Consider the following 15,519-nt stretch of genomic DNA (forward strand, 5'->3'; position numbering starts at 1 on the left):
TTGAGGCATCTGAATGTATTTCAGGCATAACACTGATGCATCTGAATGTATTTCAGGCATAACACTGAGGCATCTGAATGAATTTCAGGAATAACACTGAGGCATCTGAATGTATTTCAGGCATAACACTGAAGCATCTGAATGTATTTCAGGCATAACACTGATGCATCTGAATGTATTTCAGGCATAATCACTGAGGTGTCTGAATGTATTTCAGGAATAACACTGAGGCATCTGAATGTATTTCAGGCATAACACTGATGCATCTGAACATATTTCAGGCATAACACTGAGGCATCTGAATGAATTTCAGGCATAACACTGATGCATCTGAATGTATTTTAGGCATAACACTGAGGCATCTGAACGTATTTCAGGCATAATCACTGAGGTATCTGAACATATTTCAGGCATAACACTGAGGCATCTGAATGTATTTCAGACATAACACTGATGCATCTGAACGTATTTCAGGCATAAACACTGAGGCATCTGAACCTATTTCAGGCATAACACTGAGGCATCTGAATGTATTTCACGCATATTCACTGATGCATCTGAATGTATTTCAGGCATATTCACTGATACATCTGAATGTATTTCAGGCATGATAACTGAGGCATCTGAATGTATTTCAGGCATAACACTGATGTATCTGAATATATTTCAGGCATAACACTGAGGCATCTGAATGAATTTCAGGCATAACACTGATGCATCTGAATGTATTTCAGGCATATTCACTGATACATCTGAATGTATTTCAGGCATAATAACTGAGGCATCTGAATGTATTTCAGGCATAACACTGAGGCATCTGAATGTATTTCAGGCATAACACTGAGGCATCTGAATGAATTTCAGGCATAACACTGAGGCATCTGAATGTATTTCAGGCATAACACTGACGCATCTGAATGTATTTCAGGCATAACACTGAGGCATCTGAATGAATTTCAGGCATAACACTGAGGCATCTGAATGTATTTCAGGCATAACACTGAAGCATCTGAATGTATTTCAGGCATAACACTGATGTATCTGAATGTATTTCAGGCATAACATTGAGGCATCTGAATGTATTTCAGGCATAACACTGAGGCATCTGAATGTATTTCAGGCATATTCACTGATACATCTGAATGTATTTCAGGCATGATAACTGAGGCATCTGAATGTATTTCAGGCATAACACTGATGTATCTGAATATATTTCAGGCATAACACTGAGGCATCTGAATGAATTTCAGGCATAACACTGATGCATCTGAATGTATTTCAGGCATATTCACTGATACATCTGAATGTATTTCAGGCATAATAACTGAGGCATCTGAATGTATTTCAGGCATAACACTGAGGCATCTGAATATATTTCAGGCATAACACTGAGGCATCTGAATGAATTTCAGGCATAACACTGAGGCATCTGAATGTATTTCAGGCATAACACTGACGCATCTGAATGTATTTCAGGCATAACACTGAGGCATCTGAATGAATTTCAGGCATAACACTGAGGCATCTGAATGTATTTCAGGCATAACACTGAAGCATCTGAATGTATTTCAGGCATAACACTGATGTATCTGAATGTATTTCAGGCATAACATTGAGGCATCTGAATGTATTTCAGGCATAACACTGAGGCATCTGAATGTATTTCAGGCATAACACTGATGCATCTGAATGTATTTCAGGCATAATCACTGAGGTATCTGAATGTATTTCAGGAATAACACTGATGCATCTGAATGTATTTCAGGCATAACACTGATGCATCTGAATGTATTTCAGGCATAACACTGAGGCATCTGAATGTATTTCAGGCATAACACTGAGGCATCTGAATGAATTTCAGGCATAACACTGAGGCATCTGAATGTATTTCAGGCATAACACTGACGCATCTGAATGTATTTCAGGCATAACACTGAGGCATCTGAATGAATTTCAGGCATAACACTGAGGCATCTGAATGTATTTCAGGCATAACACTGAAGCATCTGAATGTATTTCAGGCATAACACTGATGTATCTGAATGTATTTCAGGCATAACATTGAGGCATCTGAATGTATTTCAGGCATAACACTGAGGCATCTGAATGTATTTCAGGCATAACACTGATGCATCTGAATGTATTTCAGGCATAATCACTGAGGTATCTGAATGTATTTCAGGAATAACACTGATGCATCTGAATGTATTTCAGGCATAACACTGATGCATCTGAATGTATTTCAGGCATAACACTGAGGCATCTGAATGTATTTCAGGCATAACACTGAGGCATCTGAATGTATTTCAGGCATAACACTGAAGTATCTGAATGCATTTCAGGCATAACACTGATGCATCTGAATGAATTTCAGGCATAACACTGATGCATCTGAATGTATTTCAGGCATAAGATTGAGGCATCTGAATGTATTTCAGGCATAATCACTGATGCATCTGAACATATTTCAGGCATAACACTGATGTATCTGAATGTATTTCAGGCATAACACTGAGGCATCTGAATGTATTTACACTGATGCATCTGAATGAATTTCAGGCATAACAATGAGGCATCTGAATGAATTTCAGGAATAACACTAATGCATCTGAATATATTTCAGGCATAACACTGATGTATCTGAATATATTAATCACTGAGGCATCTGAACGTATTTCAGGAATAATCACTGAGGCATCTCAATGAATTTCATGCATAACACTGAGGCATCTTAATGTATTTCAGGCATAACACTGATGCATCTGAATGAATTTCAGGCATATTCACTGAGGCATCCGAACGTATTTCAGGCATAACACTGATGCATATGAATGCATTTCAGGCATAATCACTGAGGCATCTGAACGTATTTCAGGCATAACAATGAGGCATCTGAATTTATTTCAGGCATAACACTGAGGCATCTGAATGAATTTTAGGCATAACACTGAGGCATCTGAATGAATTTCAGGAATAACACTGATGCATCTGAATGAATTTCAGGCATAACAATGATGCATCTGAACATATTTCAGGCATAACACTGATGCATCTGAATGTATTTCAGGCATATTCACTGATGCATCTGAATGTATTTCAGGCATAACACTGATGCATTTTGAATGTATTTCAGGTATAACACTGATGCATCTGAATGTATTTCAGGCATATTAACTGATGCATCTGAATGTATTTCAGGCATATTCACTGATGCATCTGAATGTATTTCAGGCATATTGACTGATGCATCTGAATGTATTTCAGGCATAACACTGAGGCATCTTGAATGTATTTCAGGCATAACACTGATGTATCTGAATATATTTCAGGCATAACACTGAGGCATCTGAATGTATTTCAGGCATAACACTGATGTATCTGAATGAATTTCAGGCATAACACTGATACATCTGAATGTATTTCAGGCATAACACTGAGGCATCTGAATGAATTTCAGGCATAACACTGATGCATCTGAATGTATTTCAGGCATAACACTGATGCATCTTGAATGTATTTCAGGCATAACACTGAGGCATCTGAATGTATTTCAGACATAACACTGATGCATCTGAACGTATTTCAGGCATAAACACTGAGGCATCTGAACCTATTTCAGGCATAACACTGAGGCATCTGAATGTATTTCAGGCATAACACTGAGGCATCTGAATGAATTTCAGGCATAACAATGATGTATCTGAATATATTAATCACTGAGGCATCTGAACGTATTTCAGGCATAATCACTGAGGCATCTGAATGAATTTCAGGCATAACACTGAGGCATCTGAATGAATTTCAGGAATAACACTGATGCATCTGAATGAATTTCAGGCATAACATTAATGCATCTGAATGTATTTCAGACATAATACTGAGGCATCTGAATGTATTTCAGGCATAATCACTGAGGCATCTAAACATATTTCAGGCATAACACTGATGCATCTGAATGTATTTCAGGCATAACACTGAGGCATCTGAATGTATTTCAGGCATAACACTGATGCATCTGAATGAATTTCAGGCATAACACTGATGCATCTGAATATATTTCAGGCATAATCACTGAGGCATCTGAACATATTTCAGGCATAACACTGAGGCATCTGAATGTATTTCAGGCATAACACTGATGCATCTGAACATATTTCAGGCATAACACTGATGTATCTGAATGAATTTCAGGCATAACACTGATGCATCTGAATATATTTCAGGCATAACACTGATGTATTTGAATATATTAATCACTGAGGCATCTGAACGTATTTCAGGCATAACACTGATGCATCTGAATGTATTTCAGGCATAACACTGAGGCATCTGAATGAATTTCAGGCATAACAATGATGTATCTGAATATATTAATCACTGAGGCATCTGAACGTATTTCAGGCATAATCACTGAGGCATCTGAATGAATTTCAGGCATAACACTGAGGCATCTGAATGAATTTCAGGAATAACACTGATGCATCTGAATGAATTTCAGGCATAACATTAATGCATCTGAATGTATTTCAGACATAATACTGAGGCATCTGAATGTATTTCAGGCATAATCACTGAGGCATCTAAACATATTTCAGGCATAACACTGATGCATCTGAATGTATTTCAGGCATAACACTGAGGCATCTGAATGTATTTCAGGCATAACACTGATGCATCTGAATGAATTTCAGGCATAACACTGATGCATCTGAATATATTTCAGGCATAATCACTGAGGCATCTGAACATATTTCAGGCATAACACTGAGGCATCTGAATGTATTTCAGGCATAACACTGATGCATCTGAACATATTTCAGGCATAACACTGAGGCATCTGAATGAATTTCAGGCATAACAATGATGCATCTGAATGTATTTCAGGCATAATCACTGAGGCATCTGAACATATTTCAGGCATAACACTGAGGCATCTGAATGTATTTCAGGCATAACATTGATGCATCTGAACATATTTCAGGCATAACACTGAGGCATCTGAATGTATTTCAGGCATAACACTGATGCATCTGAATGAATTTCAGGCATAACACTGATGCATCTGAATATATTTCAGGCATAACACTGATGTATTTGAATATATTAATCACTGAGGCATCTGAACGTATTTCAGGCATAACACTGATGCATCTGAATGTATTTCAGGCATAATCACTGAGGCATCTGAACATATTTCAGGCATAACACTGAGGCATCTGAATGTATTTCAGGCATAACACTGATGCATCTGAACATATTTCAGGCATAACACTGAGGCATCTGAATGAATTTCAGGCATAACAATGATGCATCTGAATGTATTTCAGGCATAACAGTGAGGCATCTGAATGTATTTCAGGCATAACACTAAGGCATCTGAATGTATTTCAGGCATAACACTGAGGCATCTAAATGAATTTCAGGCATAACACTGAGGCATTTGAATGAATTTCAGGAATAACACTGATGCATCTTGAATGTATTTCAGGCATAACACTGATTCATCTGAACATATTTCAGGAATAACACTGATGCATCTGAATGAACTTCAGGCATAATCACTAAAAGGCACCTATTTCAGGGTCATTTCACTATACAATTCTATAGTTTAGTCAAGGAGAATCAGTATTTTTCATCATGTGATAAACTGAATCTTACATCTGTGTTCCTTTCATATCAAATTTAGATATTCATTGAATAATTTCAATTTCTTGCTGATCAAGACCCACAAAAGATAGAAATTATTTAACTTGTTTCATAACTTTTATAGGAAACAAGCATTCATGTAGTGTCCTCTGTATTTATTGTAAGAAATATAAAAACAATACATGGTATTAGATGGTAACCCACTGGTGTACCTGACTTCGAAATATTGTAGCCCAGACCCAACATTCTTGTAGCTCAGGGTTCTTTGGCACAAGATTGTTAGCTTGTGCACGTATTTAAACAGCTGAAACACTTTTATCCAAGGTTGTGCCAAACTTAATACTGCCATTGTGTCCATGTTTGTAAAACAACAACACCAAACATGATGCTATAGGTACAGAGTACTGTTAAGTAAAATGCTTTTTTAAAACAATTTGACAATAGGTACATGACATTTTTCACAATATTCTGACCTCACTTTTCCAATTCTTATAAGGGCAATATAAAAAAGTTGAAAAAATGAAGTAAGTTTTAGAATTACCCTCAGACTGAAAAGAAACTGTTTATATGCCTCCAATTTTGTTCCTAAAATTTCACAAAGCTCCATTTCCTCATGTTTTTGACAAAACTCTAAGGCACAGATGGAAGAAGAGGAGAATGGTGGGGGGGGGATCTAAATGAGAACATTATCATTTGGTAGGCACATTTCAAAAGGAAGAATAAATGCAACCAGAATAAAGTAAAACCTAGGATCTCCTTAATACTAACTAGAAGCTGTAAAAAGTTATATCTAGGCCATTGACTATAACCAGATCCAAGAACATAGGCCATGTCAATATGAGATTCACACTCATTTCAAAAGCACAGTGCCAAAAACTTAAATGAATGCTTGATAATTAAATAGGTTTTAAATCAAGTGAAATTCATGTTTTAGTGTCATCAGTTTGGTTTAAGTGTAATCATCATAAATGCGATGTGCCCTCTTGTCTTTAAATGGAAAACGTGTCAATCTACTGTAACAATTCTGTCTATGAGCATTTCTCTGAGAACTTAATTGAGTGCTGACTGTTTTGATATCTGATTTGCAAAAGTATTTGTTGTATTGTTGCACTGAATTAAAAGCAGACCTCCTTTTTATTATCATGTTAATTATGTCTTTTGTATCAAAAAAAGAAGGTGGAATAAAAAGAAATATTAACAGGCATGCATGGCCCTATAGGCATAAGATCTAGCAGCCCTGATTTTATGTTGGTTGAACTCATTTTAATTGATCAATCAAGCACTGTTATAAATATTATTGTGTACATAATATATTTAGACTACCTTAAGTTAACCTATTCAATCATAAATGTGGTCAAAGATAGCAAGGAAACCAAGTGAAATGAATACTCCATGAAATAAGAGCTTTGTTTCACAGGTACTGATCATTGTAGAGAACAGAATTCCTGAGTCGGTACTTACAGATATCCTCAAAGATGAGAAGAAGTTTCCCTATAACTTGCAATGAAATTGCAGCATCAATAGTTTACCAATGAACGATACAAAAATAGTGGTTTGAGATGTAGGTGATTGTTTCACAAAATAAATGCTGTTAGTTTTTCAAAAAAGGGATCTTGTTGGGTGGTCTCTCAACAGTTATCCTGGTTCCCTGCTTTGTATAATCCCTGCTTCACACTTTGGTATAATATATGATGCAGGGAAGCAGACTAATCAACAACAACAAAAAGCAGTGACATAATACACAAATGTTTTTGAGTACACATGAAGGTTGTTGTAACCAGCTGGAATAAAAGAAATGATCATTCAGATATTAGGCATCTTGCAAATAAATGTAATTTATACAGGAAAATGAACAACTTCATTATTAAAAGCGCATTACTCATAATTATTCTCAAAGCGATTATAAAAGATGTATCCAGCCATTAAACAGCCCTGTTCCCCCAGCCCTACCAGTTTGCTCATTGTCCAACAGGGATGGCATCACGTCTTATATTTCAGAGGTCCCTCTGTAACTTGCACCCTCACTTATAGTGCAGTCTATGTTTCTGGACCCCATTGTGCATGAGTAATCAAATATGTACACAAATTTAAAAACATCAACAAGTATGTATTCTGAGATTCAGTATTTTTATCTCAAAACTTTTCAAAGAGCTACCTGTCAATATAATATGGAAAATTGTTCAGATTACTGGAAAATAAAAAACATCAATAGCTAGATGTGGTATGCAGGGTTTTCAGTTATTGTGGTTATTTTAATATTGAGGTAAATTGGCAATAAAGATTTTGTGACAATAAACAGGTTTGACATAATACTAAGGGGCAATACAATGAGGTGACACTTCATCTCATGAATGTTTTCCAGCCTGTTATAAAAATAAATGAACATAAAAAGTCTTTACCAGTTCAAGCAAGCACTCATTTCTGCTGAGAACAGCTGCAATACCTATGGCAGTGATGACAAGAGCAGCCGACCCTGCTGAAATCATCATTACAGAGTCAACTTGGAACAGCTGTACTCCAACCAGTGCTGAAATCTGTTTGCCACCATATTCTGTTTCATGAGTCCAGATCCCAATACCCAGAATAGCAAAAGCTCCTACCTGGAACATGAGGATGTACAAATATTCCTGATTATGCATATGTGATAAATGTAAAAATAGTACAAATATTCCTGATTATGCATACGTGATAAATGTAAAAATAGTACAAATATTCCTGATTATTGCATATGTGATAAACACCAAGGCTGAAAATATTTTCAGTCAATAAGACTGGGACTTTTCATGTAATCAACCTATGTCCATCTAAAAGTATCACATACATAGCACTTCCATCATAAAGCGGGCTCCTCCATTACACACCTATCTCATCTATCATTGAACTTTACTCAGAATTTCAAGCAAAAAATTGATAATCCAAATTTGGAAATATTACTTAAAATTGTCAAATGCAGCCTTCTGATTGGTCAGAATATCTGATAGTAGGATCTGGAGTCGAGTAAAGTTTTATGACAGATGGGACAGTCCTGGAAATCGTAAATCTCTGAATCTCATTTTGAAACTGATTTTCTACTCTCAGCCAATCAAAAATGACTATTCAAATGTAAGGTTGTCTGCAAACAGTCAAAACAAAATCCCAAGCACAGACTGAAACTTGGAGTTTAATGATCACTAAACCTGGCCCTTTTTAATAAGTTTTAAGCAAGAAACTTTATCTGAAAGCCTTAAAAGTTGTCATTAAAGTAAAGTAATAAAGGCTGATTAAACTTTCAGGACATTATCAACTTTGGTTCCTGAATAGAAAATGCAAAATGTCATTTGTGTAGGTTACTCCAAGATACACAGTCTGAAATTTAGGTCTGAGAATGAGCTGGACTGTCTTGCTATAAAAGTTGTGAGAATCAGGGTCAGATGCAAAAGTCAAGAAACAGTCTTTGTACTGAAAATAAACTCTAGCTTGATTAACTTATTTATATCATTAAAAAATTTCATATGAATATAGAAACAGAATACAGGGAGCAGGTTAAAACCTGCAGGTTGCACCTGCCCCTAAGTTTTTTGATAATTAATGTTGTACATACCAAGATGTATGTAAACCAAGTAAAATGACTGTGACCAAATTTACTTTAGAAACTAACCACAATAAATTTTTAACATAGTATGTGGACACAAACATACAGACATACAGCTGGACATACACATACATGTCAATTTGAATGTGCTTTCTATGTTGAGGAATAAGATATTGTCAACATTTTTAGTGGCAAAGCCTACAGAACCACTGATTTCAGTCATCATGCTTACTTCAAAGACTCTCCTACAGAGTCTATGATCTCAGTCATCAGGCTTACTTCAAAGACTGTCCTACAGAGTCTATGATCTCAGTCAACAGGCTTACTTCAAAGACTCTCCTACAGAACAGCATCTATGATCTCAGTCATCAGGCTTACTTCAAAGATTCTCCTACAGAGTCTATGATCTCAGACAGCAGGCTTACTTCAAAGACTCTCCTACAGAGTCTATGATCTCTGTCATTAGGCTTACTTCAAAGACTCTGCTACAGAGTCTATGATATTAGTCATCAGGCTTACTTCAAAGACTCACCTATGGAACCTTTAATCTCAGTCATCAGGGTTACTTAAATAACTCACCAAGATGGCCAACAGAAAGATCAGCAAACATATGCGAATGAGCTGCATGCAGGTGGGGCCAGACCTCTTTTCATTCATGATGCTCATTTCATCTAATGCCTGTGACCACATGATAACAGCACACACTGACCAACTTCAACGAATAATAGCCACTCCACTTCAACTTGTCAGATTTTATTTCTCTGGTCTCCCAGTGGTCTGCCACATCACAGTGACACAGCTCCTTAAATATATTCAATGTATATAAGTTTTCTTTTTGTATTCCAGATACCATACATCCCAGTATCATCCAGATACCATACATTTCAATATCATCCAGACATTGTATATCCCACTATCATCCAGATACCATACATCTCAATATTATCCAGATACTCTACATCTCAACATCATCCAGATACCATACATCAATATCATCCAGATACCATACATCAATATCATCCAGATACCATACATCAATATCATCCAGATACCAATATACATCTCAGTATCATCCAGATACCATACATCAATGTCATCCAGATACCAATATACATCTCAATATCATCCAGATACCATACATCTAAATATCATCCAGATACTCTACATCTTAATATTATACAGATACCATACATCTCAATATTGGTATACATACATACATCTCAATATCATCCAAATCAAAATCAGCAGAAAAATATGTTCCATGCTGGAAACAAGCTCATCCAATCAGATTCAACACCACCTCGTTAATATACATGTATCTCACTCATTATTAAACTTGTACAAGCTCTTGGTGTTATAAGCATATATTCCAAGTGTGATCAAAAGCACACAAGAAATATTGCCTTAGTAACAGAGGGGTTACAATTTCAGCCAATCAGATATAATCTTATATTTCATGTTTAATTACAACTGGATAAGAATTATGGCTTCCAATGGGTAACATTAGCTCTGCCTAAATCAAATGCAAGATCACCTCAAATAATTTACTTGGGGCTCAACCATTATGAAACTCACTAAAGATGTTGATGATAAAAGTAATATATTCCAAGTTTTTAAAAAAAAAAGAACTGGATGAGAAATATGGCCTTCAGAGTAGTAATAAGGTTAGCCAATCAGGACCAAGATCACCTCATTATTATGCATGAGTCTTGTTCATTATGGAACTTATTGTTGATTTTGATGATGTAAGCCCATATTATATGTTTTATTGATACTGGATGAGAAATATGGACTCCAGAGTGGTAAGAAGCATTTGCTGATGGTTGGATGTATGATGGATGCAGAGCTATACAATATGCTTCAGTTAGCTGTACAGCCATGTGAGCTAAAAATACAAGTTACACTGCTGCACCTTGAGTGAGCCTCGAGATATTATCAAACCTCAAACTGTCAGTGTCACCTTAAATTTAATAAATCCCAATATCTTCAAAATTTGAGGAAACAGGTATATGTACATAAAATATCCCCCCTAACATCTCAACCAAGGTTAAAGCATATATAAAAGTAAAACACACATGACAACAATGCAAAAGAAAAAGAACATGATGGATATAATTTTTGCTAGCCAGAGGTCACCAATCCACTTTGTTCCACATTAATCCTTGTCATATCTTGCTAGCTGAAATGATGTTTTGATCATGTGAACTCTTGCTGGTAAACAATTCCCTGCCCATAGAAAACAAAATCAATTAACCAGTGAGAGAGCTCATTATGTGGCCTGTTAGGTATTCAGTAAGGCCAGCTATGATTATTCCTAACAATCTCAAAATTAAATGTAACCAGTGTCTGATCGGATCAGTTTATTTCTGCTGCATCCAGGTGGATAGCAGAGCCGAGACTGCATTTCAGCCAGCTAAATATGTTATAGGTTGATGTGAAAAGAAGTGGATTGATGATCCTTAGCAAACATGAATGGACTTAAAATAAGATGATTAATACAACTTGGGGGCAAAGGTGGATGAGACACAATACCATAAATTGCATTAATGATACAAACACAGACAAGAATGACAAAACAGTGATATTACAAATTAAACTTAACAAAATAATCAGGTCTTTCAGCCCGTTAAACAGTAATTCAAAAAAGTCTGAGTTTTAGAAATACAGAGTCTTAATGTAGACGGGGAGATATTTGCTTTAATTTAGCATAACTAATAAAATTTTATAATTCTCTAATGAAAAAAAAGGCCCCTATTTGGCAATTTGATGAAAGATATAAGTTTTGCCACATTTTTTAAATGTTGAGCTTTATTCATCATTGCCATGCATTGATCCTATATCCTTTGCTACCCAATGCGGAAAGGATGACATGATTAGTCATGAAAACCTCCATTTAGGTACTAAAATGGATCATAACAATGAAACCATATTAGCACCATTTATCACAGAAAATAAACGATCAAGTTCTATAAATTGCATATACTGCATTGATGTATTAATATATTTAATTTCTAACTAATGTCGTCACTTTTCCAAATAGTGTTTTCAATGGCTTTCATACCGATGGCGAATGACACTGGTGCTGCTTCAAGTTGTTTAACCTGACCACAAGGTTGAATGTAAACTTTGATCCGTGAAAGTCTGAATAATATTCAGTTTCCGTGGCAGGTGACCAGTGTATAATTTGTCGATTTAGTTATTATCTTGAGATGAAAAGAAAACGTAACATGCTTTAACAATCAAAAATATGCTTAATTGGTTATGTCCACTTCGACACTTTGCTACTTGTTGTAAACAGAGAACGGTGTCATGGTATTTTCTCGGCAATGACAATGGAACCAAAATTGTGTAGCACTAAATTCTTAAATCTAACAAGATTAAATATGCGAAAATAAGAAATAATACGAACTAAAATATATTAATAATTTGTCTGAGGTTTTAAAACTAAATGTACACTATTAAGTTTGCTTTCATTCGTAGGACAAAATCTAGTTTACTTGAATCAACATAGTTACCGTTCCATATCTAATGACGCCAAGACTGTTGACACAGGAAGTTGTAAAATGAAAGCCAGTATGGATTGAGACGTAATCGACTCTGGCTAAGCATGGGGGTGGGGGTGGGGGGTGTTTGCTTTTTTAATATGGACATAGAACACAATTAATTTTACTATATGTTCTCTAGATTTGTTTCTCAATACTGACCTTTCCACTGTGTGACAATCAATGCAAATCATATATTAATCAAAAATACCTTCAAAGATGACTTCACGGTAAAGTTCTTATCAAATGTTGACCTGCTATTTTTTAAGATGCTGGACTGTCAACGTAGCAGCATGTAAACAAAACACAGATTTCACTTCCTGATCATCACCAAGGCCTTATTACTCACTGTGCACTGTCGCCGAAATACACACAGACAACAACACCCTGAGCTCATATTATGAAGAATAAACAGTTACCTTTAAATCCCTACCAAAAGTGCATAAACAAAACTCTTCTATCACCACCAAAATGAGAGAGGAAAAAATTTTCTAAAATAGACTAGAACTACATTCGTGGGTACTGGAATGGAAGTATTAATTGTGACCTAATTCCATATACGAATGTTGTGGGTGAATTGTAGCACATATATCCAAACCTCTTTATTTGATGTTTGTGTATCAGAAATTAATTTCATGATATCAAAAAAGTTCGATGCTACGATGTCCTATATTTATCAATTTTAATATCATGAATTCGGAATGATTTCATTATTTTCTTAGAATTTATTATACAAAAATGTGTAACACAAATTTATTCTTTTATAGGAAATATTTACTGTAAATGAGGCGTTCTTTATTGTTAATCTACTATTCATGATATTCATTTCCGGAATGATATATTCTAGATTCGAATTGTGGTATACAAATATATATCAAAAGATCGCATTTTTATGTAATTCATTTCAATTCATATCATACATTTTAATTAATGATATAACAAATTAGATTTTAGGATATAATATATTTAGAAGAATCTAACTAATTTTTATAATGTCGATTTTATCATAATAAAATTTAATATTTCATTTTTAAAATGTTCCTTTTAATATTGAGAGCTAAACTTGGATAACGGCTAGACCAAATTTTCCTTCAAGTAACTTTAGTGTTCAAATAACGAGGATCAGGCCAATATTTAATATGTTGATCTGGAGTCAAATCGTGATACCCCCCCCCCCCCCGGTCCTTATTTATCTAGAAAAGAGAACCAAGCGGTTTTGTAAATATGAAGCTGACTGAACTAACTAAATGGTTGTATCTCGCTGAGTCCTGTCACTGTTTTAGCTCTACGGTACACTGTATGGAAAACCGTCTAGGCTAGAACGTGACAAACAAAACGGGAAATCCCTTTGGAAGAGACTATTTCAATAACATGGCCTAAAAATTGCGCTCTTCATAGTGCTCAATCGTGTCCTCCACTTCGCGAAATCGAGACTGGTCGGAAGAGTTATTAGTCCCAGCATGTTAGAAAAAAAGCTCACTGGTCCGACGGTGTCATTAGTCTGAACATATTCGAACTGAGGTTAATTTGTGCAGCAACTAATTTTACAAATAATCGGATCGTATTTGGAATAGTCCCAAAATAGGTTTCATTGAATAAACCATTTTTAAACCATAAAGACCCTTATTGTATTTAATAAAAACAGTCAATCAGAACAACTTTATTTTATATTGAATTTTCTCATTCCAAACTGGGGTACTAAAACAGAAATGCTACAAATGCTCGCTCAGATGAAAATCGGTTGTACTATTATTAATGATCTCCTATTTTACCGCACAATAAGTTGGGAAAGGGGCTCAAAACCCATACATATGCCTTAACGGTAGTTGATGTCAACCGTAATCAAGGAAGAGTAGTCACTAACGTGCAAAATTGTATCCTATATTGCAGAAGTCTTGGCTCACACTTACACTTAAGTGGCCATGGCTGATGAAAGTGGGTAACGGAAAAAATAAATTATGGGCGCAGCTATGCGTTTACTGGGTAGACAAGGTATAAAAATATGTTAAGGTCAAGCTTAGAACGCAGGGTATTATAGAAATATCGAATCGCTCTCTTGCCGAGCGTTTGTTTGGATTTCAGTACGTAGAAGAGATGGCAAAAGACGATGCCTGTCGCAGCGTGATATGTGTACTGAGATTACCCACTGTCCTAAATGCATTTAATGTGAAAACTAGCAAGCTTATTAGCGTGACAAAGTGCAGAGTTGAATAAATAAGACCCACCAAACGTGCTCGCTATCGTTATGCTCCTGCGGATTTGGAAGGCAGGTTTCGCCATGCCATTAGTCCTGTATAGTCATTGAATATGTACTATTTTCTGCACCAAGTTAACACATCAGGTCAAACGCCAAGCAGCAGAACTGGCGCTTCACCCCGTAATATTTTGGTCCGCGAAGAATTTGCAGATAGTGTCCAATGACACCCAGCTACCTCACGAAGTGTCTTTGTAAATCAATCGTTAATTATCTACTGCTCCATCCTGCAGGATAATATACGCCCCAGCAAAAATAATCTATGTATAGAAGCAATCCATTATTTTGTATACAGTGGACTTGGACAATTATTGTAGTCCGGAATATGCCTAGATTGTGGAGGTTGCCTCAGATCAAAGCCATCAAGTGAAGAATTCCTGCGCATTGACCCAAGCACTGTATATAAATAAAATGAGCACTATCGACCTGTACAACTGGCTTTGTTACACCTTTAACCATTCGTACTGCAACATTATGCGCCTTGAGAAGTATGTACATATTTGGCG

The 15,519-nt window shown here is 35.8% G+C and overlaps 1 protein-coding gene across 1 annotated transcript in view; it reads right to left on the minus strand.

Moving 5' to 3' along the window:
* LOC149807055 (CD151 antigen-like) overlaps positions 1 to 12,507 on the minus strand; it is a 44,279-nt gene extending 31,772 nt beyond the window's left edge. Inside the window, exons 1-3 of the mRNA XM_089961303.1 lie at positions 12,279 to 12,507; positions 9,797 to 10,019; positions 8,046 to 8,246 (exon numbers count right to left, since the gene is read on the minus strand). Of these exons, the coding sequence (XP_089817429.1) occupies positions 8,046 to 8,246; positions 9,797 to 9,907 (312 nt within the window). The 5' untranslated portion in view covers positions 9,908 to 10,019; positions 12,279 to 12,507. The remainder of the gene's footprint in view (positions 1 to 8,045; positions 8,247 to 9,796; positions 10,020 to 12,278) is intronic.
* Between the last annotated feature and the right edge of the window lie 3,012 nt (positions 12,508 to 15,519).

This window comes from Sinohyriopsis cumingii, chromosome 1 (assembly GCF_028554795.1).
Source record: "Sinohyriopsis cumingii isolate HCF-2022 chromosome 1, ASM2855479v2, whole genome shotgun sequence".
In the NCBI taxonomy this organism is placed as follows: domain Eukaryota; kingdom Metazoa; phylum Mollusca; class Bivalvia; order Unionida; family Unionidae; genus Sinohyriopsis; species Sinohyriopsis cumingii.